Source organism: Desmodus rotundus, chromosome 7, assembly GCF_022682495.2.
Source record: "Desmodus rotundus isolate HL8 chromosome 7, HLdesRot8A.1, whole genome shotgun sequence".
Lineage (NCBI taxonomy): Eukaryota > Metazoa > Chordata > Mammalia > Chiroptera > Phyllostomidae > Desmodus > Desmodus rotundus.
In genome coordinates, this window is record NC_071393.1 from 108170108 (window position 1) to 108187328 (window position 17221).

Below are 17221 nucleotides of genomic sequence, written 5' to 3' on the forward strand. Positions count from 1 at the left end.
GATATTTTTTTCTGTGAACAACTCGGTCAAGAACCGAACTGTTCAGGAGGGAAGACGTTCAAGAACCGAGGTCTGACTGTATGTAACAGTCATTCATGCTTCCTCTGCTTGAACACCTTTCTCTCTGCATTTACTTGGCAAACTTCTACCCAACATTCCTGTCTCACCTTAAATGCCACTACACCGACTTTCCTCCTCGTACTCCCCTATGTTCGCTGACAGACCCTCGTCTGTACGTTCAGTCACAGTTGTACTGTCATTAGTCATTTGCACGCCTGCCTCCCCATTAGACTCCTCCCCCACCACGTCTTTTTCTTCTCTGACCATAATAGTTACATATTTCTATCATGTAAGTTCAAAGGGTAGAATGTAAAATGGCCCTTCAAAACCCACTCCCAGAGACAGCCCTTGTTAACATAAGAGCAGGAAACCGTAAGTTCTTTTTCTGATTTGGGGGGTTTTCAGGACATAGCGGTGCCTGGCACATAAGAGGCCTCGATAAGTAGTGTTGAATAAATGAATCTCTAAAATGAAGGTGGCATAACTGGCTGTACCTGACAACAGTGTGTTGTAGTGAGGAGATCATGCAGGATAAGCAATATGAAGGCTCTTCGAACACCCGAAAGCATTTGTAAGTACAAATTTGTGTGACCAGTGACTACCCCCCCGGACCTCATTTTACCTGGCTCCTACTACCTGGCAAACTGGGTTCCAGTGATGATGATGGTGGTGATGATGATGATGATGATAATGAAGGCTAATACTTTTTTGAGTATTTTTCATGTCCCAAGCACTGTGCTAAGTGTTTCACCTGTATTAATTCATTTAATTCTCATAACAACCTAAAAGGTAAAAGCGATTAATTTCTCCATTTTTTTATCAGTGAGGAAGCCAAGGCACAGAGAGGTTATATAACTTGCACCTGCCCTGCCCCGCCCCGCCCCCCCAAAACCCCCACAGATGTTGTAAGTCAGGGCTTAACGCCAGCCACTCCTGGATCTGAGTCCACCCTCGAACCACATCACATTACTGTCTCCTGTAGATAGCCCTGAGGATGTGCCCAGGTCATAACAGGAGCCAGGTACTTCCCACTCTCACATTGCTTTTTGCTCCAGTTTTGGAGTCCTAAGTAACTGGATTACCTCTGTAATCCTCTGTTCCCTGACATGTAAGGTGGGGACATTCATGGTTCCCATCTCAACCGAAGCTGTTTGTGAGGATCACCTCGAACACTGCCTCCAGGAGCAGTGCGAGATAGGGGATCAAACCTAGGGTCCAGGCAGGGAGTGATTGCCTTGCAACAGATGCAGCAGAAGAGAGAAGCAAAAGGACCACACTGCTGTAGATTACAGCTACTCCTAATCCAGGAGGAGTTAAGCATCTATTAATGTGTACATTTGTATGACTGCACTGATGCCGAGAACCTGTCAAAGACTCCGTGGACACGTAATTAGTTCAGGCTCAGTGAAGAGAAAGAGCATTTGTAAGATGGGATACTAACTTCTTTTTTTTTTTTTTTCTTTTTTTTTTTCCTTCCCTTGTCACACCACCGATTGAAGAGAAACAACATGACATGCTGCCACTTCACCCAAAAGCGGTGATTTTACTCTGCCCTTTCTGGACGGCTCAGTGGGCCATTAGCGAAAGGCCCAATGAGGGCTTTTCAAAGGGGTACTAACTTCTTATTCATTCAATTTTTGTGTTGGCCAGTACAAATGGTAGCAGTGGTTGATGGTTATACACATCTGACAGAACAGTCAGAATGGAAACAAAAACCTACAGTGTGTCATACGTGTAACAGCAAGGTATGTGAGTAAAGTACAATGGAAGCAGAGAGAAAACCACACTGGCAGGTGCTTACGGATGGTGCTTGCACCTGGAACAGCCGCTCGGTCCAGCTTTAAAAGGAGTTTCCGGTGTATCCAGCTAAGCAACAGTAAAACCACGCCAGGCTCAGGGCTCTGTGGGACTCATAGCCACTGAGGGTCTCTGGGGAAAGAGTACTCGGTTAAACCTATTAGATTTCATTCAATTCCTGGGCCAGGCTACGTTATATTTGCAAAGCCCCTAAGAAAATATAGAGCCTTTATTCTGTCCTAGAGAAGAGAAATGAAAGCCCAGGCAGCAACTTCATACATACAGAGTAGTTTAATCAATGAGGAGGCAACTGGAACCAAAACCAAACAAACCACCAAATAAGACTCAAGCTAAATTAATGCAGCATTGCCCCTAAGCTAAGAACTAAACACAGGAGGTAGAAAACAGACAAACCTGTTGTTAACTAGAACCAAAAAGCTCTATACTAACCAGCAAGGGTTTGCAAGGCAATCTTACAAATGCTCTGAATGCCAGAGAAGAGGATGAGCCTGAATACACACAACGCCAGGATGAGTCATCGGCGGGGCCTTGAAATGGCACTGAGGAACATTTCTCCAGAATAGTAACATTAACAACTTCAGTTATTACCTAGTGGTAGTGAGTCTAGAAAACAGGCTTGGGGAAAGTGTCCTCAGAGTCAAAAAAATAAAAAATCAGGACATAATAGATGCGATGAGCCATCTGCAGAGGTAACACACCCTAAGAAGTGTTTTATCAAAGTGTTTGCAGAGACACTTAGGAAGACCTGAGCCCAACACTCACAACTCAAATTAACTACGTATTTTATGCGTCCGAGCCTTTGTACATTGTTCCTTCTGCCCACTTCATTTTCCGTTGCTCTTTTCTTCCCTTTCTCCAGTCTATCGAATAAACAATTTTCCTTTCAAAATACAGGCATCATCTTTTCTCAACCTGTGCCTGAAAACAGAATGAATCATTTTCTCATCCCTACTGCTTTTGTGTTCTGTGCATATTATCTCCAGCATCATCTACTACAGTGCTCAGCCCTGTAGATATTTATCTCAGATGACCAACTGAGCCGGCCAGGAGAGGGGAGGAGGGCTCTGTTTCTTATAGGAGTTGTGTATCAGAATCTGTGGGTGGGGGAGTTGTGGTTTGAACGATTGGCATATTGAATATTAGGATAGATTTAGGGCCATAAGAATCTACGTGAGCCATGAGATTTCTATGTTTACTAAAAAGAATCCCAGTTTTGTTTTGTTTTTTTATGAGAATAAGTGGTTTAGGAAGGAAACAAATGTGTAAACAAAAATGTTCGAATTGCTATGAAAGTATACACAAGATTAAGAAGTAGTATAAAGCAAAGGGTGGATTATTTCACCAGGTGGGCATCAGAAGAACCTACACAGAGGAGGAAATGATTGATTGATTGGGTCTTATAAACAAAGAGTTTACCAAACCAGGCAGAGGGAACAACCTCACCAAAACAGGGAAATTGTGTAACGTTGTAAATGTTACTCTGTGCTTACTCTACTCCTAGACACTGTTCTAAGAGTTTTACATGCATTAGCTCATCTGATATTGTCAACAATCTTTAGTAAAAGGCGAAAGATTTATATGATCTGAAGAGAAACCAGAGTATAACAATCTTTAAAAGTTTATAGAATGTTATCAGTTAAGTATGACTACTTGTAAGAGACCTAAAATAACAGTGGCTTAAATAGAGCAGTTTGTTTCTTTCTCCACAAAACCTCGGGGTCTCAGACTCCTTTTAGCAAACTACTGTAGAGCTAGTTGTGGTTTCATGGTTCAGGATGTTGGCTAGAGGTTCAGCCATTACATCCACGTTCCAAACAACAGGCAAGGGGATACAGGGAACTCAACAGTTGTCGTCTTATGGAGGTTCTTACAAGTTTCCACATATATCTCATTACCCCCAAATAAGTCTTATAACAACAAATAGTTGTAAAATACTTTAGGAAATACATTCTTTATTTTGGGCATCACTTCCCCAACCAAAATTTGAGGGGTTCTATAACTATGAAAAAGGAGAATGGGAGATAATTTGCAGTTTCTGTCACACCCTTACCTCCATTTTTCTGATAATGAAACCTATGCAGAGTGGCTACATTCTTTTCATGGTACATTCAGGGATTTCAAGTAGTTTCTTCTGGCTTATGAGTTAGATGTAGAGTGGGAAGAATGGAGGTTAATGGGCTATAAAATGGTATGACTTTAATTCTGACTACATAATCAAAAAGCTAATGGGCAGTGAAATGCACAAAACCCAGGCAGCACTAAAATGCATTAGACATAACGTGTAAGTAATCTCAAAGTTAGGTAAGTGAGAGCTGGTTTGCAGATCTGAGAGATGGATTTACTAATGGTCAGTAATTGAAGAGTAAATTGATTTGGTATGACATTGCTGACTGTAGTGGCAGATTACATAAAATTAGCTAAAAGGACAACACAAATTATCTGACACATTTTTCAGTTTCTTCCTTTTTTTCAATGTCTCCCTCTTCTCTAAACAATAGTTCAATAAAAGATAGAATCATTTGCATTTAATGCATTCTGATTAAAGTAAAATGATGCAATTACCACCTCACAAATATCTTACATTTGATTCAATGTTAAAGTGAAATATATTTTTAAGTAACATATATACATAATTGAAATCAAGTAGTACTTGTCAAACAACTGTTCATCAACTCAGCCTACTACTTTCCTCACTCTTCTCTGACCCACGTGCTCCAGAGGAGCCTATGCCAACTCCATCCCTATAGGCAGTGAATCAACGTTGGGACAATTGGTGGAAATCACATTCTTCTTGCTTGTGACTATTTTAGGCAAAGAAACAGTCCCTTGACCACTGGCCGTTGATCATTGGCTGATTGTAGTCACCTTGTGAACCTGAAGCCGACAAGATGAAGACTGGCAGAGAAGAGAACTGGAAAGAATTTACATTCTTGTTAACCAAACCCTGGAAAAGCTTCTGAAGTGTAAGGTAATATGTTCCTTATTTGGTTAATTTGAATCGAGCTGTTACTTACAGCCAAAGCATCCTGATATTCTACAAGGTAAAAACAAAAAACCAAAAAAAACCATCAGTCCCCTATCCACTCCTCTTCTGCCTTTCTCTCTTCTCCGGAGGAAACCACTTTAAATCTAGCCATTTCACTAAGTGATTTATTTATATACTTCTAAATAATATGCTTATACTGCTATTTTCTGGATTTATTCATAGAAAGAATGCTGATTTTCTACTATGGAAGAGAAAATCCAATCATTTGCACACCCTTTCTCTTCCCTGCTTGCAATAGTTTTACAACTTTTGATTAAATAGCGCTTACATTTCTTTTCTTATAAACAATTCTTTACCTCTTGGAGTTAAAAATTATTCCCCACCCCCTTTTCTCTGCATGGTTTTCCCATGTGCCTATTATTAGTTCACAAACTCTCGAACAGAGTTGTAATGTACTATTAAAGTGATTTTCCTTCTTATTAAAATTTCTGGCCTGATCTTCTCTCCCTCTTCCCTCTTTCATCTTCTCTTCCTTTTATTTCTAAACCCACTTCCATTTCCTTCTCCCTCCATACCAAGCAATAACTCTACTGGGTACTGTATTTTCATTGGGTACTGTATTTTCACGATCAAGCCATATGGCTAAAGTGGACATCTGTGGTTTATAACTACTGCAGAATACTTAATCGTGTACTTCATTTTTACCTATCCTATTTCCCATGCATGTATATCCAGGCTTACTCCAACTCCATAACATCACAATGCTCTATAATGGAACTGTATAAAAGTATCTTTGGGCTATTAGGGCACATTAGCTGCATCTGTGTGTCTACACTCCCATCAGAACTGCATTAGGATTCCTATATGCCCACCCCCACCACTTGGTATTTAATTTTCTAATTTTTCTAATTCTAAAAGGTATAAAGTGGTTTTTTTTAATTTACATTTTTTCTAATTACTAAGGAGTTTGACAATCTTTTGCGTTTATGAAATTTGCCTTTTCACATCCTTTGCACATTTTTTCATTGGCATTTTCCCTTGATTTGCTATTCCTTCTGTAGTCTACATTTAATCACTTGTTGATTTCAAATCTTTTCTCCCTCCCATTGTCATCCATCTATAGATCTTGTTACTATACATATTTAATATAATCAAATTCCCAGTTTTTGCTTCATGTCAGTTTTAACAAATCATTTTCCAGCTATAGGTCACAGATATATTCACCCACACTTTCTTGTATTAAATTCAGTTGGTTGTTTTTCTAAAGATATATTTGTATTTAGGGAAAGGAGGAAACATCAATGTGTGGTTGCCTCTCAAGCGCCCCCTACTGGGGACCTGGCCTGCAACCCAGGCATATGCCCTGACTGGGAATCGAACCAGAGACCCTTTGGTTTGCAGGACAATTCTCAATTCACTGAGCCATACCAGCCAGGACTAAATTTAGTTTTAAATCTTCATCAATACCATCTAATATAAAACTCTCCTGTTGCTATCATGTCACCTTTATAATATAGTAAGTTGCCATATATCCATTTTCTGTCACTGAGCTCTATTCACTTGCATTGTTTTAATGCTGTATCAGTTTTTACTATGATTTTGTAAAATGTTTTAATACCTGGTAGGGAAAAATCCCTTTTCTAAGTTATTTATGGACCTTATATTCTTCCATACAAATTTTAAATGAAGTTTAGGTTCCTCAAAAAATCCAGCTGGAATTTGGTTGTAATTACATTGGTTTCCAGATTAAATTTAGAATGTTCATTTTTACAATATTGTCATCTCACTGGAAGCATGCAATGTTTATTGGATCATTTCTGTCTTTTATTAGAATTTTAAAGGTTCTTCCAAGTAGATTTGGTATATCCTTGGTTAATCACTTTATACTTTTTAACATTTTCTGCTACTGTGAAATGATGTCCTTTGGACTTCCATAGGCTGACTCTATTCGGGCAGCTTTGCTGAATCTCTTAATAGTTCAAATAGTTTGTTGATGGTTGGATTTTCTAGGTATGTATCATTCACAAAGAATTTTTTTCCTTTTCTCCTCCAAACCTGACACATTACAGTTCTTTCCTTATAGTATGAGCCAGAATCCATTCCACTGTGATAGGCTCGCTCGCTGAGTCTTGGTCTTAAAGGGAATGTATTCACATCTCTTCACTAACAATGCTTATTGTGTATTTTTGGTATATAAATCTTAACAAGTTTTTAAAAATCTATTGATAGCTTGATGCTTATATTTTTCATAAATAGATAAAACCTTATCACATTTTCCTGTATCAACCAAGTCAGTCATGACTATTTTTCCTATTGCTCATTACTGGGATAGGTTTTCTGATGTGGAGCCATCAAATATTCCTGAGGTAAAACTTACTTGGTTGTTTTTAAAAATACACCGTTAGATTTGGATTAACTGATATTTTCAACTGTGAGTATATATTCATAAACAAAATGAACCTTTTTTTCATTTTCGTCTAGTTTTGGAATCATTACATTAGTCTTAAATTCCATTTTGTAAACAGTGAAGATTACCACCCTGGCTTTTTGGCTCATAATTGGCGTGTGTGTATATAGGTAAGCACACATATGTATATACACACACATACATATATGTGTGTGTATATAGGCAATAGCTTTATTCAGATAATTTGCATATCATACAATCCATTTGAAGTGTACAATTCAATGGTTCTTTTATTCAGAACTGTGCACCCATAAATACAATTTTAGAATATTTTCATCACCCTAAAAGAACCCCCATACCTTTTTCCAGTACTTCCACCAAGTTCCCATTTCCGCCCTCCCCCCACCCCACCCCAACCTCCCAGCCCTAGGCAACCACTAGTATATGTTTTCTTTATAGATTTGACTACTGAGGACATTTGATGTAAATGGAATCATACAATAGTTGTCATTTTACATCTAGCTATTTTTACTTAGCATGTTTTCAAGACTCATCCCAGTTGTAACATGTATTTGTACTTTATTCCTTTTAATGGCTGAATAATATTCCATACTGTATAGATATAACATATCCTACCCATTTGTCAACTGATGACCATTTGGGTTGTTTCCCCCTTTTGGCTAATAGGAATACTAGTTAGAAACAGTCATGCATAAGTTTTTGTGAGGCATATGTTACCTAGGGATGGAAATGCTGGGTAAAATGGCAACTTTGTTGAGTTGCTTTAGGAATTGCCATTGTATATTCCAAATGGCAATGTAGCTTTCAATTTCTCCACATCCTCACCAACACTTTGATTATAACCATCCTAGTGGGTGTGAAGTGATATCTCATTGTGGTTTTGATTTGAATATCCTTTATGACTGATACTGAACATCATCTTTTTGTTTAAAAAACTTAAAATTATTTTCAATATAAGGGTCTCTTTTAATTGGTAAGTTTAATCCACTTACACCACACCCAAGTAGTTGAACACACTGGGTAGTCAGTTCATTTTTCTCCCTGAATATCTCCATCCTGATGTTTTTGTCCTCTTGTTCCAATCTGGACTGAATACTGTATTCCTGCTACAAAGCTCTTATCCTCCATTATGCTAGGCTGGCAGGTTTTGGGGACCTTGTCTTCCTTGATTTCCCCCCTTATTTTTTTTTGTGGAGTATACTCTTCAGTAGTCTTTAAAAACCTGCATAGAAAGTAAAGTTTGAAATTGTGTGTCTAAAAACGTTTCTAACTTTACAGTTGAGAGCAGCTTGACCAGCCACAGAATTACCGACTGTAAAAGCAGGTATCTCCCGAAATCTAAATCTCCGGTTCAACCAGCGAATTTGATTAGCCACGAATATCCTGCGGTAAATTTAGTCCAAATAAATTTAGTTCCTGAGTTTCAGATATAGTAGGAAATGTTCACTTAGCGAAGGATGTTTCAAAATTTATTATAATCTACTTGCTTCAGGCTTTTGCAGAGCATAAGTTCAGATAGCTTTTGACCTCAGAAATTTAAAGGCATTCAATGATCACCATTATTTGTCATCCAGATTTGCTAATGAGGTGTCTAATGCACATGTCATTTTTACTCCTAAGTGATTGCTTTTCCCCATCTCTTGGGAAACTTTTAAATTTTTCTCTTTATTTTTGCAGTTCTAAAACTTCACAGTACTAGGATTTGGTGTGGGTTTTTTCATTTATTATACTTGACATTCTGTTGGGCCTTTCAATTTGAAAACTGAAATTCTGGAATAGCCTCTTACATTATTTCATTTTAATAACCTATTTCCCCCTTTAAAAAAGCTTTTTAATTTTGTAAAACTGTTAAGTCTTCTGTGGTTCTAATCTTTTCTCTTTGACTTCTATTTTCAGATATTTCTTCATCTGCATCTTCCAACTACTTTAGAATTTTAAGTATTTTTAAAAGCACTATTCTTATACCCCTGTTGTTTTATAAAGGCAGTGTTTCCAAACATTTTTTAACTGGCTTTTTCCACTTACAACATAGTTGGCATTGTCTCAATCCTAAGAATCTTGAAAACATGGTTTCTCATTGTTACATAGTACTCCATCAAAAGAGCAAATATTTTAAGCGGCATGAGGTATTATGAAATCTGTTTTTGATGTTTGGCCTAAGGAAGTGGCAGGAAGACATGGTCAGTAATCTAGGTGAGAAATGATGAAAGACTCATCTCAGGCACTAGTGGTAGGGTAAAGACAAAATGATAGCTGACAGATTTTAGGAGGTGGGATGGCACAGGACTTGCTAAAAGATAGTTAAAAGAAAAGGGGAAAAAAACAGAATTATCCTCAGGGTTATGGTTTGGAAAACAGCAAAAATAACTACATTTCTTTAAAAAACCAGAATGATAAATTTTGAGTATGTTCAACACTGAGTTACCTATTGTTCAAACTCAAGTGAGTTAAGCTAGATCATAGCCAAAATGTAAGCTGCATCTGCCCAAAGAAAAATATTTCCCCCAATATTACAATCTCAGAAAGAAGTCATTCTTAACATTTAAAGAGAAATGTAAAAAGTTCTAAAGTAACATTTGTTTTTCACAAAATTTCTAATGCAAAAGATAAAGTATTTACAAATAATTTTACAAATAATTTCATCCATAAAGATATTTTTATTTTTAATTAAGCATAAGAAAAGATAGCAAACCCTTAGAGAAATTAACTTCATGACTAAGATTCTTTGGAGAAATACTTAAAAGGATGAAAAATCAGCAGTAAACAAAAATTCAGGTTCAAAATTATGAGTGAAACAGTATGGGAGAAAATTTTATCACAAAATATTAGGGTATTTTGAAATAAAAACAGCCATTCTGCTATTATCCTTTTATTTTTGTATAGTCACTTTGAGTCTCAAAATGAATTCTGCAAGATAATTTTCATAAGTAAAATGTTTACTGTTTAACCTATAACATTAAAGTATAGATACAAATATTTACTGAACATTTTCATTAAGTAGATGCAAATCCTTTTATTTCGAAAAGAGTTTAATTCTATTTAGACTCATTAGTACATTTACATTTAAATACTCCAACATTATCTATGTGTATTAAGCAAGTAGAGCTCAGGTGAAGAAAAGTATCATTTGGTTTTTTAAATAATGATGATTTAAAATGTAAGAAATTGAGCTTAAAATAAAAAACATACCCCAAACCACCTGTTTTTTTAGTCATCTACTTCTAAAAAGTCCTTATCAAAGCTATTTTTTTTAAACCCAAAATTTACTTTACTAACTCAACAGATGGGCTTTAAAAATGAAGGTAATTTACTTTACTTTTTGTTAAAAAATACATTTATTGCTTATGCTATTACAGCTGTCCCATTTCGCCTTCACTCCACTCCATCCTGCCCACCCCCTCCCTCCCACATGCCTCACGGCTACTTCATGTCCATGGGTCATGCATTTAAGTTCTTTGGCTTCTACATTTCCTATACTATTCTTACCCTACTCCTGTCTATTTTCTATCTACCATTTATGCTACTTATTCTTTGTACCTTTCCCCCGCCCACTCCCCTGTTGATAACCCTCCATGTGATCTCCATTTCTGTGGTTCTATTCCTCTTCTAGTTGTTTGCTTAGTTTGCTTTTGTTTTTGTTTTAGCTGTGGTTGTTAATAACTGTGAGTTTGCTGTCATTTATACCGCTTGTATTTTTATCTTCTTTTTCTTAGATAAATCCCTTTAACATTTCATATAAGGGCTTGGTGATGATGAACTCCTTTAACTTGACCTTATCTGAAAAGCACTTTATCTGCCCTTCCATTCTAAAGGATAGCTTTGCTGGATACAGTAATCTTGGATGTAGGTCCTTGGCTTTCATGACTTCCAATACTTCTTCCAAGCCCCTTCTTGCCTGTAAGGTCTCTTTTGAGAAATCAGCTGACAGTCTTATGGGAACTCCTTTGTAGGTAACTGTGTCCTTTTCTCTTGCTGCTTCTAAGATTCTCTCCTTATCTTTAATCTTGGGTAATGTAATTACGATGTGCCTTGGTGTGTTCCTCCTTGGGTCCAGCTTCTTTGGGACCCTCTGAGCTTCCTGGACTTCCTGAAAGTCTATTTCCTTTGCCAGATTAAGGAAGTTCTTCATTATTTGTTCAAATAAGTTTTCAATTTTTTGCTCTTCCTCTTCTCCTTCTGGTACCCCTATAATTCGGATGTTGGAACGTTTCAAGATGTCCTGGAGGTTCCTAAGCCTCTCATTTTTTTGAATTCTCGTTTCTTCATTCTTTTCTGGTTGGATGTTTCTTTCTTCCTTCTGGTCCACACCGTGGATTTGAGTCCCAGTTTCCTTACCATCACTATTGGTTCCCTGTACATTTTCCTTTGTTTCTCTTAGCATAGCCTTCATTTTTTTCATCTAATTTGTGACCAAATTCAACCAATTCTGTGAGCTTCCTGATTACCAGTGTTTTGAACTGTACATCTGATAGGTTGGCTATCTCTTCGCCTCTTAGTTGTATTTTTTCTGGGGTTTTCATCTGTTCTTTCATTTGGGCCATTTTTTTTGTCTTGGTGGGCCTGTTATGTGAAGGGGCGGAGCCTTAGGTGTTCACCAGGGCGGGGTAATGCTGATTGCTGTGCTGTGACGCTGTATGTGGGGGAGGGGCCCAGAGGGAGCAATGGCGCTTGCTCTACTCTGCCAGATTTCAGTCACTCCCTTTGCTACCCACAATCAAACTGGGCCCCTCCAGTGCTGCTTCCTGAGTGGGTGGGCTTGTGCATGCTCTACGCCTCTGTGGGTCTCTCCAACGAACTCTCCTGTGAGGCTGGGAGTTTCTCCCACTGCTGCTTCAACCCCCACGGGTATTTTCAATCAGAGGTTTGAGGCTTTATTTCCCCTCGCTGGAGCCCTGGGTTGCGGGGTCTGCTTTGTTTCCCCACCATTCCTCCTGGTCTATCTATGTGTGAATGTGGGGCCGCGGGGTCTACTAGCTGCAGCCTGGCCTGCCCCGCTCCACAATCCGCACCTCGCTGGGTCTGCCAGCCGCCACCTTGCCGTGAGTCCTCTCCACCCTGGCTGCCCGTCTCCGCCCCTCCTACTGGTCTGGATGAATGTTTCTTCTTTATCTCCTTGGTTGTCGGTCTTCCATACAGTTGGTTTTTCTTTCAGTTCTGGTTGTTTTTTGTTTTTAAATTGTTGTCCTTTTGGTTGTGCAAGGAGGCGCAGTGTGTCTACGTACGCCTCCATCTTGGCCAGAAGATGGTAATTTTACTTTAAGTCACTGATTATATACTCAACTGGTGCCTTTTAAAAAATACATAAAGACTGAATTAAACCATTTTCAACATTTTCCAAGGACTGTTTGCTAACTGGTTTGTTTTTATAATGAGCTTTAAACATGTCTTTCATAGGTAGGACAGAAAAATAATTATTTGCAACTATAAAATCTATGAAGTAAACTTCTAGTGCAATATTACTGCTTTTTTCTTCTCTTATAAGAATCATTACTATGAGTTCGAACTCGCTGGTACACAGAGGATGACATTTTCATGCTGTCTTTCTTTGTAAATGTCTTCTCTATTGCTCCAGGTTTCCAAAGTAACAACTGTGCGTCTTCTCCTCCTGTTAGCAAAGAATCATCCTGCATATTCCAACAGAAGCAACGGACTATAGCAGCATGCCCCTCAAGGCTGGTCACATGCATCAATCCTGATGCAGTACAACACATTAAGTGAATAATTCCTGTGTTTGTTCCTCCAACAACAAATAATTTGTCCATCTTTTCATGATATAGGCCACCAACCAAGTAGTCCAAAATACCTCCTTTCACATGAATTACTTCTCTAACATCCTGGATGTTCATGCGTGTAACTGGTTCATCAGTATCCACATGATTAATATCCCACCAACAAAATCCTTCATCATGTGTCATGCAGTATACCTGTTCATAATCTTTCCCAGACCAACCAATATAGCTTACTGATGAAACTGCGTTACAAGTTGTAACCAGTGCATCTTCTTCATCATCAGCAGTAATATCGAATACATTTACCAGGCCATCAGTTGAACCTGAGAGTACCATGTTGGGATTGGTGGGGTGGAAACATACTTGAGTGATATCATCACTATGTGTTTCTGAGTATGCACCAAGTGGGTCTTTAGTAGTAGACAAATCTTGAGAATTCATTCTTGCATCCCAAAATACCAAAAATGCATCATCATCAACTTTTTCTGTACCAGCACAAATGACATGATCATTACAGCTTATATCAAAACTGATAAAAATATTGGAAGGGTAGCCCTTGAACAACTGGACAGGCTTTTCACCGGCTAATCGAGCATCCCAACATTTTACAGTGCTATCCGTACATGACGAATACACAACATCACAAGAATTTGCAAATCTGATTCCATTAAGTCCAGGATTTCTACTAAATTCTCGTAGTACATTTAACCTTTCTTTATCATATATTCTGATTAATCCACCAGAACATAAAACAGCAACCAAGCTTCCTTTTTCAGCTTGTACAGTCTTTGATGTGTCTATGCCAAGCAGATAAGTAGACTTTTCAGTTCCTGAGGAACGTTTAACAATGTTCAGATTAGCAAACTGTTCCTCAATCTTCTCCATATCAGAAGTGGCACCCAAGGGCAGTAAAAATCTGTAATAAAAATATAAAAATTAAAATTAAATCCACAGCTTCTCAAATTGTAATTAAATCAAAGAAATTTCCTTCTGAGAACTGACATAAAACAAGATAAAATTTATTTTAATATTGTAATCATTTCCTACCATGAGGTAAACTAAATTACCTCCTCCTTTTTTCCCCTTACAACAGAAGAATTTATTTTATTTTTAATTGTATTTTCCCATTACCATTTATTCCCCTTATATCCCCCTCCCTCATAATTCACTCTTGAACACCAAATCTACCATATATACTTTGTGCCAGTAAAAAAATATAAAAACATGTACATATACTGATTAATTGTTTTTCATCTCAAACCCACTTATTGGTCCTACTCATGTGTCCTCAGCATTAGTAAGGATCTCCACTTTGGAATCATCTGTACCTGGTCCCAGCTGCCTTATACAACTTGAGAATCTAAACATAAATGTGTAGGAAGAAAAAAAAAGTATCCCATAAAGAGGTCCATGCCTTAATCCCTGGAACCTATAAATATGTTAGGTTATATGGCAAAAACAAACTGAGGTTGCAGATGGAATTAAGGTTGATAATCAGTTGACTTTAAAAGGGGGAGATTATTCTGGATTATTTTAATGGGCCCAATCTAATCACGAGTGTCCCTCAAAGTAGAAGGAGGCAGAAGGTGAGAGTCAGGGGGAGATGTTCCTCTGGAAGAAAGGTACAGGGAAATACAGTGCAGGTTTAGTCAAAGGAGCTCATTAAGTGGGTAGCCTCTAGAAACAGGAAAAGGCTAGGTAGGAAACATCTTCCCAGATGGAAATGCACCCTCAGGATTTTTCTACTACTGAAGACACACTTGGTGCATATTCAGACACACATAGTGATATCACTCAAGTATGTTTTGTACTTCTGACCTCCAGAACTGTAATAAATGTGTGTTGTTTCAAGCCACCAAGTTTGTAGTGACTTGTTACAGCAGCACTAGGAAACTAATACAATAGAGATTCCCAATATGGAATTCTGGAGAAGTGGTTCTTAGGCAATTGCAGCTTATAAATGGTGGAGCTGGAATTTGAACCTAGGCATTCTGGTTTTAGGGATTTTGCTCTTAGCAGCCACACTAGATTGCCTCTCAACGATAGGCTGTATGTATAACAAGTACAAGGTCAGAAAAATATGCATGCCAAGTGACTTCACCACAGATTTTTCTACCTTGCTTTCAACCCTGAGTATTCTAGCCTATTTCATTCTATTTTTTAAATGACTGAATTTATCGGGGTAACACTGATTAATAAAATTATATAGGTTTCAGATGTACAATCCCATAATACATAACCTGTATATTGTATTGTCACACTTTCATTCTTAAGATGAAGTTATTTTTCTGTTGCTTTAGTGATAGATTTTTAAGTATTTGTCTTTTCATCTTTAAAAGGTGAAGTAAGAACTGACTCAAGAGTTGCCAGAAGGATTAACTGAGATGTGTTCAGCACAATGTCTGGCATATCATAATACACATTCAACAGATGTTATATAAAAAGTAATGGTATTACCAATACCAATACCACTAACACAACATGGGGGAAAATTTGGATCAGAGTGGACCCAATCAGCACAATTAGAACAATGGGCAAAAAATATTGAAACGTTGGATTCGGGTTGAAAACAGGAGTAAGCATCCTCTCTAACTCATATTCTGAATATTTAAAAATTTACAAGAAAGTTGTATGGATACACACAGCCTTTCACCTCCTAGGTTCACCAACTATTCACTTACCGTATCTTGCCATGTATAATGTGCACTTTTTTTGCCCAGATTTTTGAGGGAAAAAATAAGGATGCACATTATACGTGGGCATAATGATTACATGCCAGGGGCACAATAACGGGTATAATAATCCCATGTATAATTGCATAAACCCAAGGGTGCACATTATACACAGGAGTGCATTGTACACAGCAATACGGTATTGGCTTTCTCTGTCTCTAGAAACACACATGCACACACATTATTTTTGAATTATTTGAATGTTAACTGCAGACAATTTATCATTTCACTCCTAAATACTCTGGCATAGTGTACCTCCTCAATCTATTTTTTTCATGACATTGAATTTTTTGAAAAGTCCAGACCAGCTGTCTCATAAAATGTCCAAATATTCTGGATTCTTCTAACTGTCTCTTCAAGATTAGTTTCTAGTTTTACATTTTTGGCAGGGATACTATTTACATGATACTGGGTATTTCTTATTCATCACATCAAAGAGGCACCAAGTTTGATCACTTGTTTAAGGCAGTGGCCATAAGATCTCTCCATTTTAATTTAGATTCCTTTCTTGCAGTTAGTAAGTAATCATGGAGTCACACACTGAGACTGTATGAATATCCCATTATTCTCCAACAACCCTTCATCCAAAGATTTTAGCATCTCTGGATTATCCTTGCTTGAATCAATGATTATATTGGGATTTGCAGAAATAGTCATTTTCCAATTCTACCATTCTTTTTACCTTACCTGGCATTCTTCTATAAAGAAGAGCTTTTTCCTTTCTCTCTCTTTGAATACCACTAAGAAATTATGATTTTAAAAGTTATTGTTATAATCTATCATTTTGTAGTTCTTGTTGGTGCTCAAACTGCCCCTGACTTGGCCATTGCGAAACCCTTTAAGCCAGCTTCTCTGTCCTTTTGATATCATCCCACTGGTCTGTAAGCCCTACATAGAAAAACTGTAAGAATAAGATACATCTAAAAATGGTGAGCTTCCTTCAACGTAAGTATTGAGAGACTAAATGGCCTTTTAACAGTAATGCTGAGGTAGTTACCTCCACAGCATAAGTGATTGGTTTTCCAAACAGAGAGGCTTTCTGTCCTTCAGCATGTCATGCTTGCTTCTGCCTCACAAATATAAAAATTGCTGTTTCCCTGCCTAGAATACTTTCCCTATTTCCCTACTTTTTCTCTTTCCTGAGTAACTCCTTTCTGTTATTCAGGTCTCAGTATGTCACCTCCCAGAGAGACCCTTCCCAATTAACCAACATAAAGGAACCCTTTCACTTCCTATCATAATGCCTATTTTATTAATTTAAAAATTAAAATGCTTAATTATGAATTATTTCAAATGTACAAAGCATAGAAAACAGAATAAGAGATAACCAAATACATACTACCCAGATTTAACACATGTTAACACTTTGTCACATTTGCTTCAGTTTTTTTTAAGAAATGAAACATTAGACACTACTCCTATGGTTAAAAATTTATTAAAATGGTATCACATTTATATATATATATTT

The 17221-nt window shown here is 37.5% G+C and overlaps 1 protein-coding gene and 1 non-coding gene across 2 annotated transcripts in view; both read right to left on the reverse strand.

The window, feature by feature from the left end:
- Positions 1 to 1536: 1536 nt before the first annotated feature.
- On the reverse strand, positions 1537 to 1672 carry LOC112312101 (small nucleolar RNA SNORA21). The gene has a single exon (XR_002975545.1). It is a non-coding gene; the product is annotated as a small nucleolar RNA SNORA21 (small nucleolar RNA).
- Positions 1673 to 10145: 8473 nt separating this feature from the next.
- The window catches only part of WDR89 (WD repeat domain 89), a 42139-nt gene continuing 35063 nt past the window's right edge, over positions 10146 to 17221 (reverse strand). The window contains exon 3 of the mRNA XM_024568143.4: positions 10146 to 13937. Within this exon, the coding sequence (XP_024423911.1) occupies positions 12749 to 13906 (1158 nt within the window). The 5' untranslated portion in view covers positions 13907 to 13937 and the 3' untranslated portion in view covers positions 10146 to 12748. The remainder of the gene's footprint in view (positions 13938 to 17221) is intronic.